Genomic DNA, 27,413 nt, shown 5'->3' with positions numbered 1-27,413 from the left:
GAAGGGGACAGCTCGATAATTGTTTGGATCAGTTTTACTTCCTTTTTCTATGTATCATTGCCAGTTTCCAATCCTTGAGGATCTTTTCAGATTAGCAAATTTCAAACATTTTTTTTAAAAATGAAACTTTCCTCTGCATTTTTCCAAAGTTCTGCAGTTATTTGATCTTCCCTTGATGCCTTGTTATTTTTAGTGATTGCATGGTATCTCTAATTTCTTGAACAGCCGATGGGGTTGAATCTTGATTATTTTTATAAGAAGTGAACCGATTCTTTTATAGAAAAGGGACTGGAATAATTTACCAAGGGAGATATTCAATAGTCCGCATCTGTGGTTTAGTGGTTAGTGTGATTAGCTGCCACCCCCGGAGGCCTGGGTTCGATTCCCGTCTCTGCCACGAAATTTGAAAAGTGGTACGAGGGCTGGAACAGGGTCCACTCAGTCTCGGGAGGTCAACTAGTAGAATTGGGTTCGATTCCCACCTCAGCCATCCTGGAAGTGGTTTTCCGTGGTTTCCCACTTCTCCTCCAGGCAAATGCCGGGATGGTACCTAACTTAAGGCCACGGCCGCTTCCTTTCCTCTTTCCTCTTCCTTGTCCCTCTTCAGCATAGTAGGTGAGGCCCCCTGGGCGAGGTACTGGTCATCCTCCCAAGTTGTATCCCTCGACCCAGAGTCTGAAGCTCCAGGACACTGCCTTTGAGGCGGTAGAGGTGGGATCCCTCGCTGAGTCCGAGAGAAAAACCGACCATGGAAAGTAAACAGATAAAGAAGATATTCAATAAATATCCAAATTCTTTGCAATTATTTAAGAAGTCAGATAGACACGAGGTAAGAAAATCGCCTTCTCGGCGACTGCCCTAAATGCAGATCAACGGTGATTGATTGATTGATTGATTGATTGATTGATTGATTGATTGATTGATTGATTGATTGATTGATTGATTGATTGATTGATTGATTGATTGAAGTAAACTCATGTCTTTATCCTGAGGTGCGGCAGCTCTTTTAAGACACACCGCCCGATGAAGGTGAGCTGCATGTACAATTTCAACCACATACTAGCTCTCCTGTAAGCCTCCATGGCTCAGGCGGCAGCGCGTCGGCCTCCCATCTAATTCCGGTCACTCCATGTGAAATTTGTGCTGGAGAGAGCGGAGGTGGGACAGGTTTTTCTCCGGGTACTCCGGTTTTCCCCGTCATCTTTCATTCCAGCAACACTCCCTAATATCATTTCACTTCATCTGTCAGTCATTAATCATTGCTCCAGAGGAGTGCGACAGGCTTCGGCAGCCGGCACAATTCCTATCTTCGCCGCTAGATGGGGGCTTAATTTATTCCATCCCTGACCCGGTCACTGACTGGAAAACAGGTTGTAGGTTTTTCACTAGCCCTCCTGCCATTCTTCAATTGCTGGCAGTACAGGGAATCAAATCCGGCCCCCGAGGACGGCAGCGAATAAAATTAACCGTTGACGGAGGTGGACATTGATTGATTGATGCTAAAGAATTCTACCCACTCTTTATTGGCTACTTACGCGCATGAAATTGCTATTTCATGTAAAACTGGAGGATGTTTGCAGAGTTATTGAAAATCAGTTGGGATACTTTCATGCTAAGATCCAGGACAATTACCTGGCTTATGGCAACACATTATTAGTGTTTGAAATACGAAGCATGTTCATTACCATCTTAACTTAGGAGACCAATCACTTGTTTTTAGAGCGGCTCAAAACTAAACAGGTCACTGGCACTTATGTCCGACTCGTTGGCTGAATGGTTCAGAGGGTCCAAGGGTTCGATTGCCGGCCGGGTCGGGGATTTTAACCTTCATTGGTTAATTCCAATGGCCCGGGGGCTGGGTGTTTGTGCTGTCCCCAACATCCCTGCAACTCACACCGCACACATAACACTATCCTCCACCACAATAACACGCAATTACCTACACATGGCAGATGCCGCCCACCCTCATTGGAGGGTCTGCCTTACAAGGGCTGCACTCGGCTAGAAATAGCCACACGAATTTTTTTTTTTTTTTTACTGGCACTTATACACTGGACGAGTCATTTCTCGAAATTAAAGATTTTGACTTGTTCAATGATATATGCAATCTTCCCTTCTCCCTCAATAATTGAAGACCCGGACGTCAGAAAATTGAAGTTTTTCAATGTTACCACCTAGAGGCGGAAAACTATCGATAGCGCTATCGATAGTTATCGATAGCGACCACTATCGTCATACATCGATAGTCAGTTGCCTATTATCGATAGTCAACGATAGGTGTTTTTTTTTTTTTTTTTTTTTTTTTTTTTTTTTTTTTTTTTGTGCTCAGCTGTTTGCAGTTAACTGGTGAGGAGTTTTATTTCAATTCATAGGTGTGCATTTAAGTATCTCTGCGTACCTGCGACTTCAGTGCCGGCAGAAAGACTATTTAGCATTTTGGAAGGTGGGATTCTCCATTCAACCTAACCTTAGTTGAGTTGATACCAATACGGGACAAAAAAAAAAAAAAAGATATTTATATGTTCAATCAATCAATCAATCAATCAATACTGATCTGCATTTAGGGCAGTCACCCAGGTGGCAGATTCCCTATCTGTTGCTTTCCTACCCTTTTCCGAAATGATTTCAAAGAAATTGGAAATTTATTGAACATCTCCCTTGGTAAGTTATTCCAATCCCTAACTCCCCTTCCTATAAATGAATATTTGCCCCAGTTTGTCCTCTTGAATTCCAACTTTATCTTCATATTGTGATCTTTCCTACTTTTATAAACGCCATTCAAACCTATTCGTCTACTAATGTCATTCCACGCCATCTCTCCTCTGACAGCTCGGAACATACCACTTAGTCGAGCAGCTCTTCTTCTTTCTCTCAATTCTTCCCAACCCAAACATTGCAACATTTTTGTAACACTACTCTTTTGTCGGAAATCACCCAGAACAAATCGAGCTGCTTTTCTTTGGATTTTCTCCAGTTCTTGAATCAGATAATCCTGGTGAGGGTCCCATACACTGGAACCATACTCTAGTTGGGGTCTTACCAGAGACTTATATGCACTCTCCTTTACATCCTTACTACAACCCCTAAACACTCTCATAACCATGTGCAGAGATCGGTACCCTTTATTTACAATCCCATTTATGTGATTACCCCAGTGAAGATCTTTCCTTATATTAACACCTAGATACATACAATGATCCCCAAAAGGAACTTTCACCCCATCAACGCAGTAATTAAAACTGAGAGGACTTTTCCTATTTGTGAAACTCACAACCTGACTTTTAGCCCCGTTTATCAACATACCATTGCCTGCTGTCCATCTCACAACATTTTCGAGGTCACGTTGCAGTTGCTCACAATCTTGTAACTTATTTATCACTCTATAGAGAATAACATCATCTGCAAAAAGCCTTACCTCCGATTCCACTCCATTACTCATATCATTTATATATATAAGAAAACATAAAGGTCCGATAACACTGCCCTGAGGAACTCCCCTCTCAACTATTACAGGGTCAGACAAAGCTTCACCTACTCTAACTCTCTGAGATCTATTTTCTAGAAATATAGCAACCCATTCAGTCACTCTTTTGTCTAGTCCAATTGCACTCATTTTTGCCAGTAGTCTCCCATGATCCACCCTATCAAATGCTTTAGACATGTCAATCGCGATACAGTCCATTTGACCTCCAGAATCCAAGATATCTGCTATATCTTGCTGGAATCCTACAAGTTGAGCTTCAGTGGAATAACCTTTCCTAAATCCGAATTGCCTTCTATCGAACCAGTTATTAATTTCACAAACATGTCTAATATAATCAGAAAGAATGCCTTCCCAAAGCTTACATACAATGCATGTCAAACTTACTGGCCTGTAATTTTCAGCTTTATGTCTATCACCCTTTCCTTTATACACAGGGGCTACTATAGCAACTCTCCATTCATCTGGTATAGCTCCTTCGACCAAACAATAATCAAATAAGTACTTCAGATATGGTACTATATTCCAACCCATTGTCTTTAGTATATCCCCAGAAATCTGATCAATTCCAGCCGCTTTTCTAGTTTTCAACTTTTGTATCTTATTGTAAATGTCATTGCTATCATATGTAAATTTTATTTCTTCTTTGGCCTTAGTCTCTTCCTCTATCTCGACATTATCCTTGTAACCAACAATCTTTACATACTGCTGATTGAATACTTCTGCCTTTTGAAGATCCTCACATACACACTCCCCTTGTTCATTAATTATTCCTGGAATGTCCTTCTTGGAACCTGTTTCAGCCTTAAAATACCTATACATACCCTTCCATTTTTCACTAAAATTTGTATGACTGCCAATTATGCTTGCCATCATGTTATCCTTAGCTGCCTTCTTTGCTAGATTCAATTTTCTTGTAAGTTCCTTCAATTTCTCCTTACTTCCACAGCCATTTCTAACTCTATTTCTTTCCAGTCTGCACCTCCTTCTTAGTCTCTTTATTTCTCTATTATAATAAGGTGGGTCTTTACCATTCCTTACCACCCTTAAAGGTACAAACCTGTTTTCGCATTCCTCAACAATTTCTTTAAACCCATTCCAGAGTCTGTTTACATTTTTATTTACCGTTTTCCACCGATCATAGTTACTTTTTAGAAACTGCCTCATACCTGCTTGATCAGCCATATGGTACTGCCTAACAGTCCTACTTTTAAGACCTTCCTTTCTATCGCATTTATTTTTAACTACCATAAAGACAGCTTCATGATCACTAATACCATCTATTACTTCAGTTTCCCTATAGAGCTCATCTGGTTTTATCAGCACCACATCCAGAATATTTTTCCCTCTGGTTGGTTCCATCACTTTCTGAATCAGCTGTCCTTCCCATATTAACTTATTTGCCATTTGTTGGTCATGCTTCCTGTCGTTCGCATTTCCTTCCCAATTTACATCTGGCAAATTCAGATCTCCCGCTACAATCACATTTCTTTCTATGTCGTTTCCCACATAGCTGACTATCCTATCAAATAATTCCGAATCCGCATCAGTGCTACCCTTTCCCGATCTGTACACTCCAAATATATCAAGTTGCCTATTATCTTTAGAAATGAGCCTTACACCTAGAATTTCATGTGTCTCATCTTTAACTTTTTCGTAGCTTACAAATTCTTCTTTCACCAGAATGAAAACTCCCCCTCCCACCTTTCCTATCCTATCTCTACGATACACACTCCAGTGCCGTGAGAAAATTTCTGCATCCATTATATCATTTCTCAGCCATGATTCAACTCCTATTACAATATCTGGTAAATATATATCTATTAAATTACTTAATTCTATTCCTTTCTTTACAATACTTCTACAGTTCAACACTAACAATTTTATGTCATCCCTACTTGATTTCCAGTTCCCTGTTCCCTTATCACCGCTCCCTAGGCCATCCCGTTTCCCTGAATGTACCTCCCTATTACCCTTCCAAACAAATTTCCTAACTTATACGTACCACTGCGGTTTAAATGAAGGCCATCCGAGCGCAGATCCCTATCTCCTACCCACCCATTAGGATCTAGAAATTTCACTCCCAGTTTCCCACATACCCACTCCATAGTCTCATTTAAATCCCCAATCACCCTCCAGTCAGTATCCCTCCTACACAGTATTCCACTAATAACAATCTCCGCTTTCTTAAACTTCACCCGTGCTGCATTTACCAGATCCCACACATCTCCAACTATGTTGGTACTTATATCAGCTTGCCTTACGTTGTTGGTACCAACGTGAAACACTACCACCTTCTCCTTCCCCTCCTCCCTCTCTTCTACTTTCCTCAACATCTGCCTCAACCTAATTCCTGGATAACATTCTACCCTGGTTCCCTTTCCTCCACACACTTTCCCCACGTGTCTAACGATGGAATCCCCCATGACCAGAGCCTCAACCCTACCTACCTCATTTGATCCCCTCCCCTCCTGGTCAGCCCTATCTTTGCTGATAGCTGCAGAAGCTACTTCCTCCTCCCTTTTCTCCTTCCCATGACCCTGTTCCACCTGTCTTTTCCTATCGTCTACTCTACATTTCCCTTTCCTACCTTTTCCCTTCCTCCTACTTCCATGCATCTCAGCAACAGTTCCCTGTCCCTCATCTTCCCTCTGTTGTTCTACCTGGAGTGACTCGTACCGATTTCGCACAGACACCTGTCCTGAATTCTGATCCTGAATAGAGCCCTTGGCCTGCAATCTCCTTCCCCTTAGAACATTAGACCACCTGTCTTCTACAACTCCTCCCTTTCCTTCCCCTCCCTCTGTAACCTGTACATTATTTGAGGGAGTCTTATCTTCCTTCCTGTCTTCTGTGAGAATCCTAATGATCTCCCTCAAACTTTCCAACTCCTCCCTCATACCCCTCAATGCCTCACCACACCCACAATAAGTACACTCGCGCTCCTTAGCCATTCTTTACGGGGGGGAAATTAAAAAATAAAGTAATTTATTTGCAAAAAAAAAATGAACGGAGGGATATATTGTCTGGGATAGTACACAACAATAAGGTAATTAATATAGGACTACACTACAATACTACTTAGTCGTGCTCTTTTTTTTTATCCAACAACCCCTAACAGGATAAAAACTACTGTTAATTACTGAATATCGAAAGTAATACACAATTCCAAACTGCAATTAAGCCTATCCTAATTTCAACAATATTTTGGTGTGAGTTTCTACGGATACCTCTACTACATCAGTACTACACAAATATTTTACAATAATAAAATAAGCACACTAAATTCTAATAGGATATTACTCGTATACTACTGTACAGTACACTACAGTAATTTTTAAACTACTTTCAGACGTATCCTAATTACGATACCGGTACCGTACCGTATGTCACTACTAAGCACAACAGAAATGAAATTTGCAAGAACTACTGTACTCAAAGATTACCAACGAAGCTAAATGCTTAGACAAATTATTATTAGTATTAGGGTCTAATAGATGCACACGAAAGATAACACACGAATATAGCACGCAAGATACGGCACTATCTAAATGTACTGTATCTATACTACAATGTATCTACACTACACTACACTGCGTTTGGTTAAATGCTTAAGTATCAAAAGGATTGCCGTACACGAAGAAAAACACGAATATAACTGGCAAGATACTATCTAATATATTATACCTTATCTTCAATACAATTCTACTGAAATGTGGTTATGTGATTATATTATACCTTATCTTCACTACAATTCTACTGAAATGTGGTTATGTGATTATATTATACCTTATCTTCACTACAATTCTACTGAAATGTGGTTATGTGATTATTACAGCTGGTGGTTTACTATTATTTTCCCTACTCCACGGGACGGAGAAAAAGAAAGTGTCCTTAATTAGGTCTACTGAAAAATACGAGCTTGTCTACAATAATTTCTCAAATATTTCTGCCAAAACTACTACTAGGTACTACTAGTTGTCAGAGACTGTGTGTAGGCGAGAGAAAATAGGCACATTTTAGGTCAAAGACTTCATGAAAGCAACTGAAAAACTCTCCTGTTATCAGTTGAGGATCCTGTAAAACATTTTCCAAAGATATTACAATACCCGAGAAAACGTCGGGAGTTCGCAAAATGAACACTGCAGCTGACCGAGAATTTCTCGGGCTGTCACGTAATGGGTAAGCGCGTGCAGCCCAAGAATGTCTCGGGCGTGCGCCTGAAGAGATTTTTTAGTGATTCCGATTTGATTTCAGAAATTACATAGCATGACATATTCGTGCTTTCTACTGATTTTTTGTGGATCGTCTTCAATAAATGTTTTATTTTCGGGCATGATGATATGATTCGTTCCACTTTTTTAAAACTATCGATTACTATCGATAGTAGAGCTCTTAATATCGGAAAATATCGATGGCGAATACTATCGATAGTTTGCCGCCACTATAATACCGCCTATTGTCGTTTGAGTCATCGGTCCATAGACTGGTTTGATGCAGCTCTCCATGCCACCTTATCCTATGCTTACCTTTTAATTTCTATTTAACTACTACATCCTACACCAGTTCTAAACTGTTTGTCATATTCATACCCCACCGTTCTTACCGCCTACGCTTCCTTCAAAAACCAACTGAACAAGTCCTGGATGTCTTAGAATACGTCCTATCATTCTGTATCTTCTTCTCGTCAAATTTAGCCAAACCGATCTCCTCTCACCAATTCGATTCAGTATATCCTAATTCGTGATTCGATCAATCCATCTCACTTTCAGTATTCTTCTGTAACACCACATTTCAAAAGCTTCTATTCTCTTTCTCTCTGATCTACTTATCGTCTATGTTTGACTTTTGTACAACGCCACTCTCCAGACGAAAATCTTCAAAAACACCTTTCTAATTGCTATATGAATGTTTGAAGTGAGCAAATTATTATTTATTTCGTGTTTGCTATTGGCTTTACGTCGCACCGACGCACATACGTCTTATGGCGACGATGGGACAGGAAAGGGCTAGGAATGGGAAAGAAGCGGCCGTGGCCTTAATTAAGATACAGTCCAAGCATTTGCCTGGTGTGAAAATGGGAAACCACGGAAAACCATCTTCAGGGCTGCCGACAGTGGGGTTCGAACCTACTATCTCCCGAATAATGGATATTGCCCGCATTTAAGCGACTGCAGTTCGGTAATTTCTTTTCTTAAGAAATGAGTTTTTGACTTGTGCTAGTCTGCATTTTATGTCCTCTTTAATTATGCCATCCTCAGTTATTTTACTACCCGAGAAACAATATTCATCTACTTCCTTTAAAACTTAATTTCCTGATCTAATATTTAATGCATCACCTGACTTGGTTTGACTGCACTCTATTACTTTTGTTTTGGACTTTTTTATTGTTATCTTGTACTCCTTCTCAGTAGCTTATCCAGTTCTTCTGCAGACTCAGATAAAATAACAATATCATAGGCAAATCTCAGTGTTTTGATTTCCTCTCCTTGGATTGAATTCCTTTTTCAGATTACTCTTTGATTTCCTTTACCACCTGTTCTTTGTAAACAATGAAAAGGAGGGGAGACAAATTGCAGTCTTTCTTCACTCCTTTTTGGATTGCTGCTTCTTTTTCAAAGCCCCCTATTATTATTGTTCCGAGGTATCTGTGAAACAGCAGAGGTGAAAGAAGGTGCGGGGGTGAACAGGTCTCAGGCTACGAAATTAAAATTAATTTAAAATTTAACAAGATTATATTTTCTTTGCAAAATCAAGAAATAACAAGAATGGCAGGTACAGAGTAGCAAAGCCACTATTCGAGAATGTACAATTACAGAGTTACAGGATTTGGGCTCCGAGAGCCAGACACACAATTCTTGAGCAATTAGTCCAATTTTACGATATACAGAATTCAACAAAGGGGCAGAAGACCCCAATCATGCCCAGGAGCACTTGCTCCCAATTACACAGTAAAGCCTCCTCGAGGCGCGCAGAAAACACAATTTTTATTTTGGAAAGAGCAACCAGCTCTCAAAGTTCTAGCCTATCAAAGGCCACACCAAATTCCACCTTCAAGCTGTCCTCTAAGGACATAAACACAGGGGTAAAATACCCAACCTACTGAGGCCTATTAAGTGAGAAAAGGTTAATTACATGGCCTCTAAAATACCAATTTGAGAGGAGGCGATCTGCACTCCTAATACATTTTGTTTAAAACCTAATCTGGCTCTAGGCCGCTAATGCCAGGGCTAATCCCATACTAAAGAGGTGACTTATAGAAGGAAACAATTTACATTACGTTAAGGAAGAAAGGTTGTGAAAATAAGTTCACCTCAATGCAATATGAGTGGGAGCTCGAGAGGGTTAAGCACTCTCTATACCAATATGTAGTTAAAACAGAAAGAATTGACACCGAGTGTCTTTACATTATTAAGGGAAGTTACATGGAAAAGGCTTCGGACCTGCCCCGAGAGTTAAACTGCTGAGCTAGCAAGAAAAGAAGTTATTAAAAGGCCATTACCTTGTGGTTGAACTGCTGCCCGAAGAAAGAGGCGCTTCCCGCCCCCTGCTACGTACTTTACACACTGAAAGATATTACAGAAGTGGCGCGGAGACCCGAAAATCAGCAGTTTATATACTCTCGCGGGAAGTTCGAGGCATTTCAGGAATGAGAACACCCTCCCACAAAAACTTTATTGGCTAGGGTTAAGCAACATATCCCCTTTGGAGAAGATACACCTGATTGGTCATAAATTAATTAAAGAAATACGGGATTGGCTAGATTCAAAACAAGGGGAAAGAAAGTGTTATACAGCCAACTTAAACAATAACAGAAAGAAATTTAACAAGGAACAAACTTTTGAAATAAAAATTTCTCCAAAAAACAGTTTTTTCACTTCGCACTAGGGTGCACCATTGTAGTTCTTCAGTAGTGTCCTCTAGAAGAGAATGTTCACACTTCTTACTACAGGCAAAACAAAAATACATCGAAAACGACCCAGTTCAGAAACTTCAAAATTTCCAAGTAGTGACATCTTCTGAGAAACTTGAAAATTAACACCTTAGATAAAGTTCAGACTTCCTCCAGTAGGGGAGTTTCAACTGGCGCAAGGTTTGAATTAGCAACGTGGAGGTGTACCGCCCGGTACAATTATCACTGCAGACTGATTTTTATACAGATTATACAGTCATGTTCGTACAAAAACAGAACACCTTGAAAGACTATTTCAGTCACCCAGGTTCAGCATGTGTCCTGTTGTCTTGTAGGCACTGGGTCCTCCATGGGCACTGGTAAACTTTTTCCATGCGTGATGGCATCGACGTTTGGAAAATAGTTCGACGCGTATAAGGCGCGAATGGCGTCCTGGGTTATAGCCATCCATATTGCATTCATATGGTTCCACAGTTCATCTTTGGTGGTTGGCATTGGGTCACAGAGCCGCATCCTTCGTTTCACCCTACCTTAACGATGGCAGAAATAAGGAGGACATAAAATGCAGACTAGCACGTTTCCCTTCTATGGACTGATGACTCAAACAACAACGTACTTTAGAATTTAGATACATTATGATTCATTGGAAAAGCCCAGGCGTCGACGTCGGGTAATTATTGAGGGGGCATGATTAACTTGAACACAGACATTTGAAATGAGGAACAGCTATTATTGTAAACATTCCTATATAATAACAATATTCACAAACAGGACAATAATACAGCTTGTTTCTCAAATACATTTTTGAACGAGTGTTATGTACGGAGTTTTCAATAATATTCACAAGTTAACAGAAAAATAGAACTTGATTCATAAATATTTTGAAGGAGTGTTTTATGTACGAAGCTATCAAAAATAAGCACAAGTAAAAAAATTAGAACTTGCTTTATAAATCATCATCATTATCTAAAGGCTTTGCCTTGTCGCTGCAACCATTGATCTCTTCTCTCTGCGATCCTTTTCATCTCTCCATAACCTTGGCATCCCATCATCTCAACTACCTCTTCAACGATCTTCTTCCGTGGTTTCCCTCTACCTTTCTTTCCCATCACCTTGCCTTCGAACAAGTTTTTTATGAAGTCATTATGCCGGAGAATATGCCCAAAAACTGACGCTTTTCTCCTTTTTTATCGTTGTTATTAAATGTGTCTGGGTGTTTATTTCTCTAAGCACTGTTTCATTAGTTTTCTTATCAATCCAGTTAGTTCTTGTCATCCTCCTCCATAGCCACATCTCCACTGCCTCTAGTCGTTTCACGTCTTCCTCCAATAGAGTCCATCCTTCACAGCCATATACTGTAGCAGCATACTGCAAATGAATGTTTTGATAAACAATTTATTTTGTAGTCCGCCTCTGTGATGTAGTGGTTAGCGTGATTAGCTGCCACCCCCGGAGGGTTCGATGCCCGGCTCTGTCACGAAATTTGAAAAGTGGTACTGCACCCTTGCAGAGCTTCTTCGGTGTTGACCTGAAGTCCAATATTGCTACGGCTGCCCCTGAAAAGAATATACTTACCGAAGATGTGAGATCTCTGTCCCAGGCGCGCTCAGACCCCGTCGTCGAATAGGGATGCATAGGGATACTAAGGATAGTCTACTCACTATATAAATCATGACTCAGACTGATTTTGAAATTTTGTGTATAAAAATTTTATTTATAAAATTTAAGAAAAATGAAGAATTTAATTAATATCAATTAATGTAATGTTAATTCAGATTCAGATCATAATATTACAATGTTACAACGACCAACAATATAGTTTATAAACTGAAATGTGTTACCTCATCACTAAATAATTCTTGGAATAATTAATTTGTTAATTGCTAAATTTGAGAATTAATTACCAAATCTGTTATTTAAAATTTGTAAATATAAACGCAGATATATACAATAACATGGTTATGTGGTATTAATAACCTGGATAAACATAATAGTTAGTGGACATATAATAATAATAATAATAATAATAATAATAATAATAATAATAATAATAATAATAATAATAATAATAATAATAATAATATTTTTTTTTACTAATTGAATATTTTTAGTGGCTATCCATAAATCAATCATCAAAAATGCTAATAATCGTTCACCAGATTCAATAAAGTTTGATAATAAAATATTTTTGAAGTAATATATATGTTAATATTTAATTAATTAAATTACAATTAAATTTTATATTTCTTCATTAAATGCACAACTGACTGCCTTAAATGATTGATATCATGCCTAATTAGGCCTTCCAAATAACCTGTAAATCATATTGGTGACATACTAAAATAATAATAATAATAATAATAATAATAATAATAATAATAATAATAATAATAATAATAATTATTATTATTATTATTATTATTATTATTATTATTATTATTATTATTATAATTTCGTGTGGCTATTTCTAGCCGGGTGCAGCCCTTGTAAGGCAGACCCTCCGATGAGGGTGGGCGGCATCTGCCATGTGTAGTTAACTGCGTGTTATTGTGGTGGAGGATAGTGTTATGTGTGGTGTGTGAGTTGCAGGGATGTTGGGGACAGCACAAACACCCAGCCCCCGGGCCATTGGAATTAACCAATGAAGGTTAAAATCCCCGACCCGGCCGGGAATCGAACCCGGGACCCTCCGAACCGAAGGCCAGTACGCTGACCATTCAGCCAACGAGTCGGACATAATAATAATAATAATAATAATAATAATAATAATAATAATAATAATAATAATAATAATAATAATAATAATAATAATATTCATTATCATAATAATGAAATGCAGGCACTCATGTCCACCATCATTTATTACCATTGTGTATGTGTAGTTATAACTCAGAACATTCATAACATATCACTTCACTGGTGATTACACTGATTTTTCTCTTATTTATATATTTAAAGGAATTTATTGTTTAATATAATAATATCCATGGTCTCTTTCAACTCAAAAGGAAAAAGAACTTGTACACTGTGCAAAGAAAAGATATCAATTGCCTTAGACGTGTTTTTCCAAAATATTATTATTATTATTAATAATAATAATACATATTTGGTCACCACAAAGTTACTGAATTTTCCAAGTATAATTCATGTTCCATAACACACTCTTTCTAAACACATAAATGTTAATTCAAATCATTCGTTCAGTAACCTGACAAATTCAAAGTTTGTTGTTGTTGCTTTAGAATCTAAAACATTCCTTTATTTCGTACGCGAGTCTTTACCCTATCTTATTCTACGTTACACGAAAGAGAAAATACTCTCCCACTTAAGAAAATATCTCCTAAAATATGGTACTATTTACAATAAACGAGAAAAAACAGCCAAAAGTACCAGCCTAACATGCTGATCAAAACAGCAAACAATCATTAATTATTTACAAAATGTACAGAAAAGATCGATATATATATCAACCATTTCTCCAAAAGAAAATTATTACTCAGGTTCACAAAATTCATATAAGGATTGGTTAATTTCAGTGTCCATATAGTATTAATTCACTGAAATTTTACCGTTAACCACGACCATGAAACAATTAATGTCGTGGCTTATTCAATATAGTATACGATGAGAGCATAAAATAGGGTTCATATCATTACTAAGGACCATAATACCAAATAAAAAGGAAATAATTAACTTTTTTGATAATAATAATAATAATAATAATAATAATAATAATAATAATAATAATAATAATAATAATATCCCGTAGTGTCACGCACAAAAATGTATTCCTGAAAATAAACAATATCTAGCACTCTTAATAAATTAATTGGGTGTTCGTCGTGCCAATACAAAATTACAGTGGCATTCTAACTATCCAATAAAATTCTACTTGTCATCAATTGATGTTGTGTCACAATTTACCCATAAAACATCACTTGGTCCTTTCAATCACGTAATATTTTGACTGGTTTATCATCATATATATTTCTCAATATTAAATTATCTCGGCTTCAAATACACCAGCATTCATTATATCTCAGCAGCAACACTGTTCCAGTCAACATGCTAATATACATAAATCTCTCACTTTTCCTCTGAGAATAACATTGCGTATCACTTTGTTCCGTTACATATGGACCTTACAAATTCACTGAGTGCTACCGTCACTCAACATCTCATTTATAACTCAACAATAACTAATTCTTACTAGAGACATACATTTTTATAGCAATTTTTACCACCCAATTATTTATTAAGATAACAAAAAAAGTAACGATCACCATCGCCTTTACTTAAATTATGACGATGAGTCACGCAGATTCAGATTATAGCATTTAATTGTATTCTTACCATCATCACTCGGTATACTAGTCTGCACACAAAATAATATTATTAATTCATCAATAATAATAATAATAATAATAATAATAATAATAATAATAATAATAATAATAATAATAATAATAATAATAAATTTTCCTACGCCGATCCTTCCAATATCTCAAAATAAACATGCTTTCGACATCACACTAAACTGAGGTTATACTTTAAATATTCGTGGTAATTATTACAAAGAACCTGAAGTAACGCCATAATTATAATAATAATAATAATAATAATAATAATAATAATAATAATAATAATAATAATAATAATAATAATATTTCCTAAGAACATGAATATGTATGCAATACCCTAAATAAGTTGACTATGTTCCCGTATCTACATTTACGACTCGCGTAACTTACATCTAAATGATATTAAAGGGATGTTTTAGATTCTACATAACCATATAAGAATGGTACTTACATTAGCAACCAATCTTCACCGCCCGAGGTAGCAGCCATGGTGATTTAGTAACCCATTTTACAAGAATTTTGTTTCTTCATTTTTCTTGAGGTGCACATATTCCTTAATTACTGCTTATAACCAACACATACTACACTTTCACACGATATTTTGACTATAACGCTGGTGTAAAAGACACTAACTGACAGAGCAAATGCAACACCAAGAAGGAGTGGTCAGAACTTTATGCCAATTGCAGGGTAGACTGACGTCACTGAGGTATGCTCATGATGTGAAATGCGCCGCTGTGCTGCGCACGTAGCGAACGATAAATGGGACACGGCGTTGGCGAATGGCCCACTTCGTACCGTGATTTCTCAGCCGACAGTCATTGTAGAACGTGTTGTCGTGTGCCACAGGACACATGTATAGCTAAGAATGCCAGGCCGCCGTCAACGGAGGCATTTCCAGCAGACAGACGACTTTACGAGGGGTATGGTGATCGGGCTGAGAAGGGCAGGATGGTCGCTTCGTCAAATCGCAGCCGATACCCATAGGGATGTGTCCACGGTGCAGCGCCTGTGGCGAAGATGGTTGGCGCAGGGACATGTGGCACGTGCGAGGGGTCCAGGCGCAGCCCGAGTGACGTCAGCACGCGAGGATCGGCGCATCCGCCGCCAAGCGGTGGCAGCCCCGCACGCCACGTCAACCGCCATTCTTCAGCATGTGCAAGACACCCTGGCTGTTCCAATATCGACCAGAACAATTTCCCGTCGATTGGTTGAAGGAGGCCTGCACTCCCGGTGTCCGCTCAGAAGACTACCATTGACTCCACAGCATAGACGTGCACGCCTGGCATGGTGCCGGGCTAGAGCGACTTGGATGAGGGAATGGCGGAACGTCGTGTTCTCCAATGAGTCACGCTTCTGTTCTGTCAGTGATAGTCACCGCAGACGAGTGTGCCGTCGGCGTGGAGAAAGGTCAAATCCGGCAGTAACTGTGGAGCGCCCTACCGCTAGACAACGCGGCATCATGGTTTGGGGCGCTATTGCGTATGATTCCACGTCACCTCTAGTGCGTATTCAAGGCACATTAAATGCCCACCGCTACGTGCAGCATGTGCTGCGGCCGGTGGCACTCCCGTACCTTCAGGGGCTGCCCAATGCTCTGTTTCAGCAGGATAATGCCCGCCCACACACTGCTCGCATCTCCCAACAGGCTCTGCGAGGTGTACAGATGCTTCCGTGGCCAGCGTACTCTCCAGATCTCTCACCAATCGAACACGTGTGGGATCTCATTGGACGCCGTTTGCAAACTCTGCCCCAGCCTCGTACGGACGACCAACTGTGGCAAATGGTTGACAGAGAATGGAGAACCATCCCTCAGGACACCATCCGCACTCTTATTGACTCTGTACCTCGACGTGTTTCTGCGTGCATCGCCGCTCGCGGTGGTCCTACATCCTACTGAGTCGATGCCGTGCGCATTGTGTAACCTGCATATCGGTTTGAAATAAACATCAATTATTCATCCGTGCCGTCTCTGTTCTTTCCCCAACTTTCATCCCTTTCGAACCACTCCTCCTTGGTGTTGCATTGTCACTGTCAGTCAGTGTACTTAAAATCACTTTCATAGTCACTTGGCACTTCTAATAGTTAACTTCACATAAATGTACAGACAAATATTCTTTGTTCACTGTGGGTATCCGAAAAGACAGAGCGATCACGACACGCGTGTTATCTGCAGGACCCCTCTGAAGCTGACTGACGCTCGAGATTGGGGCTGTTTGGTGGCAAAGTTACTTCTTCGGTGGAAGGATACAAGCTCTTGAACACACAAAAATCTCCGTTCGAAGGCGTTGAAGAGCGCCTCCCTAATAAAATGCTTAAGAGATGAAATGCATTACACACAAAATTCCAAAAATACATGTCAATATACTGATGCAGCGTGATCACAAAATTGTTCGTAACTTTTTATGTAATACCGGTAGCGTTAGTTGGACTGTTTCTCCTTACACCTGACTAACAAACTCCATGATGGTGGGGACTTCATATTCGTGTTGCTACCCAAAAGTTCAGTGCACAATTATGTTTACTCATTACCAATAAGCTATTGACTTGGTCCTAAAATTCTTTAGTAAATACTAATATCTTGCTGTCACGAAATCCATATTAATTGTTAGCCTAGATTGCAGACGAGTTAAATACATTTTGTCCCGCTACTTTTGAAAATATTTGAATACTGCAATCTGATTGGATCGCACATATACGCTATTCATTTTTATGGACGAGTCTATTCGAAACCAAGGGGATTTTGGTAGTAACATTCGATATTTTCTCTCTCATTCATCCTAGTGGAATTTTTCACTGTTACTGCGCAGTTCCAATGCTGATGCAACATACCCGGTATGGCTTGTTTAAGTTACAGAGAAAGCGATTTATTCCAGAAAAGAAAGGAAACATAGACTTCAACTGATGCTTTGTTCATAGGCACTGGTCTCTTGAATATCCCAATATTATAATTATTATAGCATATCTGAATACTTTTATTCCATATTAAATATAATTAATTACATTCACCAATCAGGCCCATATGATGGGTGCAGTACGAGGGCTGGAACGGGGTCCACTCAGCTTCGGGAAGTCAACTGAGTAGAAGTGGGTTCGATTCCCACCTCGCCCATTCTGGAAGTGGTTTTCCGTGGTTTCCCAGTTCTCCTCCAGGCCACCCATTCAGTCATTCATTCATCTAGTCCAACACAAACAATCCATGGCGCAACAGCCCCGAAGGGACATGGCCTGCAGATTATGAGGTGTTGTGTGGTCAGCACGACGAATCCTCTCGGCCTTATTGTTGGCTTACTAGAGTGGGGTCACCATCTCACCGTCAGATAGCTCCTCAATTGTAATCACGTAGGCTGAGTGGACCTCGGACCAGCCCTCAGATCCAGGTAAAAATCCGTGACCTGGTCGGGAAACGATCCTGAGGCCTCCGGGTAAGAGGCAGACACGCTACCCCTACAACGCAAGGCCAGCAAAAGTATAAAATGCCACTATAAAACACATATAAAAACACGCACAGGCACATCTGTATAATTATAATGATTTATGATTCCAAGTTCTGAATTTTCATAGTTAAAAGGTGGTAACCCTGACTGTGAGGCTCAATACTGAAAAGTCATTCTGGCCTCTGCCACTGGGCTTAATACATCATTCAACTTCAAGTAGCAATCTGGCAGCTCATCGTATACCCTGCGGCGAGATGCGTAGTTAACTCTGAGTCTTAACCTTGAATTTGTTCCGCCGGAGTCTCTCGTGAAGACAGAACCCAGAATAAGGCCTGTTAATCCTGTACCGTCAAGATTTATGACTTTTTGTATGAGATACAGTTCATAAATGGATAAAGCCTTACTTGGAATGCGACAATATAGCCTCACACTCGCGGAATTTAAGAAAGAAAAACAATTCAGCTAGGCAAAGAATCTTCAGCAGGGGACGGAAGTAATTCTTCTTCTTTAATTCTTCTTCCTTATCTGCATACCCTTCACGGTCGGTTTTTCCCTGGGACTCAGCAAGTACCTCCTCAAGGGCAGTGTCCTGGAGGTTCAAACTCTGGGTCGGGGGATGGAACTGGGTAGAATGATCAGTACCTCGCCCAGGCGGCCTCACCTGCTATGCTGAACAGGGGCTTTGGTGGGGGATGGGAAGATTGGAAGGGATAGACAAGGAACCCAGTCCCAGCCCTCGTACCACTTTTTAAATTTCGTGGCAGAGCCGGGAATCGAACCCGGCCCTCTGGTGGTGGCAGCTAATCACACTAACCACTACACCACAGAGGCGGAAAAAATGTCTCCTCTATTTCTGATTTATGCCAAACTGGGTGGTTTGTTGTAATTAGCTGTAGGCCTAACCCACTAATTTTCAACGTCCGTTTGGTTTTGCATGCCCTGTCTTAGAATATAACCTGTGAGAATTTTGGGACTACAGCACTGTCGATCTTATTCCCAAAGTAAAGTAGCCATAGTTTGGGAAACGCTTTGACAACAAATAAAAATTCGAACGAGCACAGCGACGTGAGGTAGTGCTTATTGGCGAATCTCATGCAACGGATGTCCGACTCGTTGGCTGAATGTTCAGCGTACTGGCCTTCGGCTCAGAGGGTCCCGGGTTCGATTCCCGGCTGGATCGGTGATTTTAACCTTCATTGGTTAATTCCAATGGCCCGGGGGCTGGGTGTTTGTGCTGTCCCCAACATCCCTGCAACTAACACACCACACATAACACTATCCTTCACCACTGCCTTCACACGGCAGATGCCGCCTACCCTCATCGGAGCGTCTGCCTTACAAGGGCTGTACTCGGCTAGAAATAGCCACACGATATTACATTACGCAGCGGATGGTATTTTCCGTATTAAACATCAATGTTAACGAACCACAGACGATCTGGGAGACTACTTTGAAGCTTCTAAGATACGTAAAAATGATTGTACAGGTTGCATGAGAATACAACAAATTAAACAGTGATTTCAAAATGCCATGTTTGTCCTTTTACCCTACCAGAGAGGCCTGCATCCCTACCTCATTTGCTGTCACCTCTAAAACGTCCTTGTGTTACACTTTCAAATGTATTTAGCACATATCCTGTGCAGTGCTTTTGGAAGCCGCCCCACCGCCTTTTCAAAAACACTTACCGTAATTTCACTCTGTAACTGAATAGGCGTCCGCCTCTGTGGTGTAGTGGTTAGTGTGATTAGCTGCCACCCCCGGAGGCCCGGCTCTGCAACGAAGTTTGAAAAGTGGTACGAGGGCTGGAACGGGGTCCACTCAGCCTCGGGAGGTCAACTGAGTAGAGGTGGGTTCGATTCCCACCTCAGCCATCCTGGAAGTGGTTTTCCGTGGTTTCCCAGTTCTCCTCCAAGCAAATGCCGGGATGGTACCTAACTTAAGGCCACGGCCGCTTCCTTCCCTCTTCCTTGCCTGTCCCATCCATCCCTCCCTCCACAAGCCCCCTGTTTAGCATAGCAGGTGAGGCCACCTGGGCGAGGTACTGGTCATTCTCTCCAGTTGTATCCCCCGACCCAGAGTCTGAAGCTCCAGGACACTGCCCTTTAGGTGGTAGAGGTGGGATCCCTCGCTGAGTCCGAGGGAAAAGCCAACCCTGGAGGGAAAACTGATTAAGAAAGAAAGAAAGAACTGAATAGGCCTTAGAAAATGAAATGGCGTATGGCTTTTAGTGCCGGGATGTGTCCGAGGACTTCGGCTCGCCAGGTGCAGGTCTTTTTATTTGACGCCTGTAGGCGAACTGCGCGTCATGATGAGGATGAAATGATGAAGACGACCCATACACTCAGCCCACGTGCCCGCGAAATTAACCAATTATGGTTAAAATTCCCGATCCTACCGGGAATCGAACCCGGCACTCCTGTGACCAAAGGCCAACATGCTAATCATTTAGCCATGGAGGCGGACATAGGCTCTATAGAAAGAGAGGGGCAAATGTAGTGAAGTCGAACTTATCGTGGTCCGCTGTTCGGTTTTTCCCTCGGACTCAGCGAGGGATCCCACCTCTACCGCCTCAAGGGCAGTGTTCTGGAGCTTCAGACTTTAGGTCGGGAGATACAACTGGAGAGAATGACCAGTACCTCGCCCAGGTGGCCTCACCTGCTATGCTAAACAGGGGGCTTGTGGAGGGATGGATGGGACAGGCAAGGAAGAGGGAAGAAAGCGGCCGTGGCCTTAAGTTAGGTACCATCCCGGCATTTGCCTGGAGGAGAAGTGGGAAACCACGGAAAACCACTTCCAGGATGGCTGAGATGGGAATCGAACCCACCTCTACTCAGTTGACCTTCCGAGACTGAGTGGACCACGTTCCAGCCCTCGTACCACTTTTCAAATTTCGTGGCAGAGCCTGGAATCGAACCCGGACATCCGGGGGCGGCAGCTAATCACGCTAACCACTACACCACAGAGGCGGACTATGGTTTACTTACCACTACAAATCATGTAAATAAAAGTCCATTGTACGTTCAAGGAGTATGAATACATAGAGAACAGTATTACATGGGAATATTCACCCTGTAAGGAATTTACATACTGTACATAGTTTTATTTCAGAAAAAATGATACCAAAAGAGATATTCTGTACCGTTATGCAAAGCAAAAGCAAAGTCATCTCCGTACAGGCCATGAAGGCCCCTGGAGGGGTGGGAGATAAAAGCTTCCACTATCCGTAACCTCGGCACTTGGTGGGGTAGAGTGGTTAGCTCTACGCCCGGCCACCTTTGCCTCCAGGAATTAACCTGGTACTCATTTTTGGTGTAGGCTGAGTGAACCTCGGGGCCATGTGCACCTCCAGAAGTGGACATCTCATTTCTTAAATTTTACGACTTCCTGACGGGGATTCGAACCACGTCCTTCCGGGCGAACCGAGCACGCCTTTACCGCCTCGGCCAGGCAGCCCCTTGTGCCGTTATGATAGCTATAAAATGCACTGTGTACTTTGTATGAATCGAATATCCCAGAGTACAGCGTTATAAACTTGGTGTTTCGACAAATTCCTGCAAGGCTCGTTTCTTCAGGATTACTGCATTTGGGGGAAGAGTCTTGGAGATTGTCATAGGGATAGTGAATAACAATTAGAGGAGAATGTCCAAATATGGGCTATTGTCGATATTTTGGCTGCACGATGCTGTAGCCTGGTAGGGGGTGTTGTAGCTTATGAGGCTCAAGGTCACAAGGCAGGAATGTAAGTGATGCCAGTCTGGCAGAGTAAGTGATTCGTACATCTCGGTGGTGTGATTATTTCTTAAGAGGAAGTACAACTAGGCAACCATCCTCTGTATAACACTAATCGGAGGGGAAAATGGAAGGGATCCGACACTTCGAAAAATGAAGATATCGGTCAAAGGAAGACATGGGCCACGAAGGGCGTGAAAATGAAAGACTCCCTAGCCCTCGCAAACCTAATAGCTTCGGGGTCGAAAAAGAACAAGAGAGCCTGGCACAAGTAAGTGGAAGCAATGCCAGGACTCAGCTTAGGGCCCCGTGGTCGCCAACCCACGCTCCAAAGTTCAGAGCCCCCGAGGCCCCTTTTAGTCGTCTCTTACGACAGACAGGGGATACCGAGGGTGTTATTCTACCGCCCCCACCCACAGGGCGATCGTACATCTCGTGTTACAGAGCATAGAGTCGCCCCAGGCGCTGGTAAAAAGTTTGCTTGTCATTCATTGTAATAAGAGATTGTGAGGTATGTTACACGTACTCTTAAATATCAGAGCTTTTATTTGGGGAAATACATAAGTTTACTTTTAATCACTGTAGTCCACCACAATTGTTCAAATATTATTGACGTCATGATCTAAATTTGGGCTACCGTGCACGGTCCGAATATTGACCAGTGAGGAAAGTGGTTTAAGGAGGGTCAAGGGATGTTGTAGTGAGTCCTTTTGACATTGCACTTCTTACATTATCGAAGAAAAATAGTAACCGAGGACCTAAAGCGGCTGGTTCTTCCCTAATATCTGGGACTCCTTACACAAGTCTCGACTGCCCGAGTCATTATTGAGAAGCTGACAGCCAAACAAGAGAAGCAGGACGCTAGATTTTCATCTAGGAACAGGCGGTGAAGGAAGAAGATTGAGGGTCAAAAAAAAAGACAATAACAAGGAGGAAGGCAGGGAAAAGGTGAAGATACACTAGTGTCCAAAAGTTAAGCATAATCACTAAACGAGGCCATGCCGCCTGATAGGAATGTCAGACGGATTGCTGAACAAACGGAAGCTGAATCACACACCATATCTCACACAACTTGTCCAAAAAAGCAGTGTCAGAAAGGTTCTGATAGATAAGGTACACCTTTGACAAAACTAAGAAAACTCGGCAATGTTTCCCACAACGAAATATGCTGTTAATAGGGTGTATGGTTACCCCTAACAACCACACATGCTTCTCAGCGACGTGGCATGCCCTCAATCAGATGGTCCAAGAGTTCTTGTGGCAGTCGATCCCATTCCTCCTAAAGGGCAATGCGAAGATCTTGGTCATTGGTGGAGGCCGACGGGATGCAATTCACCTCCTCAGTGCATCCCAGGCATGTTCTATAGGATTCAGATCCACAGACCTCGCTGGTCAGTCCATGCGATGAAAGTCTTCCCCAGCCAGAAATGCATCCACCAGAGCAGCGTAGTGCGGTCGGGCATTATCGTCCATTAAGAGGAAGTCTGGACCAACCGCACCTCTGAAGAGTCGAACATGTGGTCTCAGTACATAATTAGTGTATCTCCGAGCGTTAACAGTGTTCCTCGGTCCACCCATGAAGATGTCCAGATCCGTACGGCCATTTAGCATGATGCCGCTCCACATCATGATGCCACCACCACCATACTGTCCCGTTCCACGATGTTCCTGTGGTTGTATTGGCTACCCGTTTCTCTCCAGGTTAATGTGCGACGGGAATCGTTCTGCAAACTGAAGCGGGATTAATCTGTGAAGAGCACATGCCTCCATTCATTCATGGTCCAGTTTCGATGTTGACGGCTCCAGAGTAAATGGGCCTGTATCTGTGCTGGAGTGAGCGGGATGCACACCGCTGGACGTCGGGCAAACAGCCCTGCTGTTCTGAGCCTCCGGCACACAGTTTGCCGGGAAATGGCAACCCCTGAGACGGCTGCAAGCTCCGCCGACAATTGTCTTGCAGGAGCATTCCGATTGCGTCGGGCGGTTGGCCAGATATCGGTCCTGCTGTGGGGTGGTTACCCTTGGTCGACTTGGTACTGGGCTATGACTAACATCTCCTGTGTCTCGAAATCGTCTCCAAAGCCTGTAAATGACACTTTGTGGCACAATCAAGGATACGGCGACTTCGGTCTGTGTCTGGTCTGCCTCCAGGCGGCCGAGTATTTTACCCTGCAAAACGGGGTCCAAATGGCGTCGTTCTGCCATTATGTTGTCACGTTCACCACGAAGCTACACTCCGCACACTATAACAGGGCAAACACGACTAAGGGAATTAGGAGGTTCAGGCACTGGCTGTGTTTACCTTGCGGTTACGCCGCTAGCCAAAGGAGGCAGCACTCCTTTCCTATACAGAGCGAACACGTAAGGTTGGTAGGTGCATATGTCGTGCGATTTGCGATCTATTTCGTGTTTCCCTGCTTACTCGTAACGTATGTTTAAGTTTTGGACACTAGTGTATGTACTCCTGTTGTTATGTGACTCCCTCTCAGACTGATTCTGACGGTCGGTTCCGTCAGCTTCCGCTTCGAACACTAGCACTGTACCGAGTCCGGTGTGTCATCTGGCGACAATGAACGTACCACTTCGACTTCTTCTTTCTTCTTCTGTTCGATTTTGGCCACTATGGACCACAGAGTAACAGGAACGGTATCCTGCATCATCATTTCGCTCCCCTGGCTTTGATCTTCTGCCAATATAGCTTCATTCGTTGGCTTATCTGCTTCCTTCCTATTTCTGAAAACAAAACCCACTTTTGAACATTTATTTTCTCCTTCTTCTCGGAAGCCCCTGAAGTCTGAAGCTAATTGTCGAAAGTGGTTCCTGTTTTGGATGTCTTCATGACTAATCCCCATTCTCTCCATAAACCACATGGGAACAATTTTGTCCCCTTCGAAATATGTAGCGAGTTTTTGAGTCAGCCTTTCATGATTCGTACGTAGGAAAGTCCATAAAATTGTATTCGTCTCTTCTTGATCGACACTGTAATTCCCTCAGTATCTTTGTATAACTCTTTAATAGGTCTTAATATTCGTTGTCCACCAACATATATAGATCCCAAAATCTTCCTTAGGATCTTTCTTTCTTTCTTTCTTCTCCAGTTGCTCCAGCAATCCTCTGCATGTTAAATCCAAGGTCTCTGCAGCGTATAGTCCTTCTGGCTTGAACACGGTGTTATAGTGCCTTAGTTTTTTTTTTTTTTTCCTCAGACTTAATGATTTCTTGTTGTACACATCTTACGTCAACTGGTACGCTAATTCCATCTTTCTGATCCATCTCTTTTTTGCCTCCTGTTCTAAGCCATTAGACTGGATCATCTCATCAAGATATTTGAAGCTCTTGACTTTTTCTACCTGTTGTGTTCGTGATTTTTGAAGCTAATTTGATGTTTATCATAGGGTTTGTTTTTTCAAAAGAGATCTGCAAGCCCGTCTTCATAGCAGTTTCACAAAGAATACTGATTCTTCTACTTGCTGATTCGACACTATTCGCAAAGATAGCCAGATCATCTGCAAAGGCAAGGCAATTGAAGTTCACCCCTTATTCCGTGCCCCAACCCTGAATTATTCTTCCTCTCCCTCTAAGGCTCTTAGTTGTCCTTCCCATTCTCTAATGACCTGTTCCAACACACAGTTGAAGAGCATTGGTGATAACCCACCCCCTTGTCTAACTCATGTCTTAATTTGGAACCAATCTGAAGTTTCTCCTCTGAATTTCACCTTCGACACCGTGTTGCTGATAGTTTGTCTAATCAGGTTCCGTGATTTGCCGTCCACACCAAATTCTTCCAAGATCCTCACTAAGGTTCCCCTGTCAACAGAATAATAGGCCTTCTTAAAATCTACAAATACTACTACATAATCCTTGTTCTGGATCATTTACTTCCACTTCAATTATAACGTCTAAATTCAAACCTCATTCCTTGAGAAATCTTTCTAGTGAACAGTCGAGATTTTGTTCTGATGACGCAGAGCAAAGTTCTCTGCGAAACGTGAAGAATTTCGCCTTATTTTCTTGACACGGTATAAGCCCAAAAGCCTATATCATGTCTATTAGTTTGAGTAGTGTTTTTAATAGTAGTAAAGGTCACAATATTAAGATAAAATTGGAATTCAAGAGGAAAAATTGGGGCAAATATTCGTTTATAGGAAAAGGAAGTTAGGGATTGGAATCATTTACCAAGGGAGATGTTCGATGAATTTCCAAATTTTTTGCTATTATTTAAGAAAAGACTAGGTAAACAACAGATAGGGAATCTGACACCTGGGCGACTGTCTGATTGTGAAAATCAAATAATCATAAATATTGAGGGTGGATGGGTCCAATTTTGATTCCTGCAGACGATCCCGTACCGTATTAGTTACCCCTCTGAAAACTTTGTTGAACCTCTGTGTATACTAACTTACATTCTCCCACCAAGTGGAAAGATACTGCAATAAATATAGATAGCAAATAGCAATGAAGACGTAACACGACGATGGCGTCTTAAGGGCTGACAGTATGTCTTGATTACGATAAGAGAGAAGCCCCGCGGTAAACAAATCACGAGCAGTTGTACCTTACCGGGCTCAACATGTGGAGAAGTGGAGTTGACGACACGGAAGCAAAGTCACCTGTAACCGAACGAAGAGACGTGAGTATTGGTAGTGATATTTCTATGAATAAAAATGTCCCCTATCGAAGCAGGCCATAGCCTTCTAATTTGTGTTCTAATGCCACGTCGAAACACAATTGGAGTCATTTTCTTTTCCGTTTTTAGGGATCTTAGGAAATAGCGATTAAAAACAAACAGATACCATCATGAAATTAGTGCAGTTCGCTTAAATTTTTTTAAACAGGTGTTTAATAAATGTGAAGGAATACTAGCGTTTTGTCGATGTAACGTTTGACATAAATATCTCTAATGACATTTTTAAAAGTTTCCAATGTCATTGAAATCATTTAAGAAAAGGCTACGAAAACAACAGATAGGGTATCTGCCACCTGGGCGACTGCCCTAAATGCAGTATAAATTGATCAGTATTACTGATTTCTTGGGTAACTTCTACAACGTGTACACCCGTGTTCATTCAAATACTTAGGCTTCCATATCTGACTACACTCATATATGAATTATCAGTATCATAAAAAAAATCACAGTTCTAGCCTTTCAGGCAAGCAACTCAATGTTCAAAACATTCTAAGGATATGAGCTACGAATTTTTGGTGAATAAAATATAATAAAATATAAAATAAAATATAAAAATTACAATCCTTTTCTTAATAATCGTTATCCGGTCGATTAGATTAGCAGTCTGCCTTTTTCTACCCCTACGAGCGCTCATGTGACAATTTTCAAAAAAAATTGAAAACTCCTGAGGTTATGAAATCAAGCAATACATCACAGAAAGAATTATGTAAATAAGTTAATTTGGCTAGGACATTAAAATCACAACTTGAATTTGATCACCCCACAGTCGTATTGAATGCCGAATGCACTGAAGTATCCATGGAAT

At 41.3% G+C, this 27,413-nt stretch overlaps 1 protein-coding gene across 4 annotated transcripts in view; it reads left to right on the top strand.

The window, feature by feature from the left end:
* The window catches only part of LOC136884660 (organic cation transporter protein), a 257,104-nt gene that overhangs the window by 67,036 nt on the left and 162,655 nt on the right, over positions 1–27,413 (top strand). For 3 of the 4 annotated variants that reach the window (XR_011018940.1, XM_068230177.1, XM_068230175.1), the window contains exon 1: positions 26,431–26,551. The exons of the other annotated variant lie outside the window; for it this stretch is intronic. Coding sequence is in view for 2 of the 3 variants with exons in the window: in XM_068230177.1 (XP_068086278.1) it covers positions 26,492–26,551 (60 nt within the window). In the remaining variant the exon portion in view is untranslated. Of the gene's footprint in view, positions 1–26,430; positions 26,552–27,413 lie in introns of those variants that run through there. 4 annotated transcript variants of the gene reach the window in all.

The sequence above is a fragment of the Anabrus simplex genome, chromosome 13 (assembly GCF_040414725.1).
Source record: "Anabrus simplex isolate iqAnaSimp1 chromosome 13, ASM4041472v1, whole genome shotgun sequence".
In the NCBI taxonomy this organism is placed as follows: Eukaryota; Metazoa; Arthropoda; class Insecta; order Orthoptera; family Tettigoniidae; genus Anabrus; species Anabrus simplex.
The sequence above is the reverse complement of the archived record's forward strand: the minus strand, read 5'-3'. Positions and strand labels throughout refer to the sequence as shown.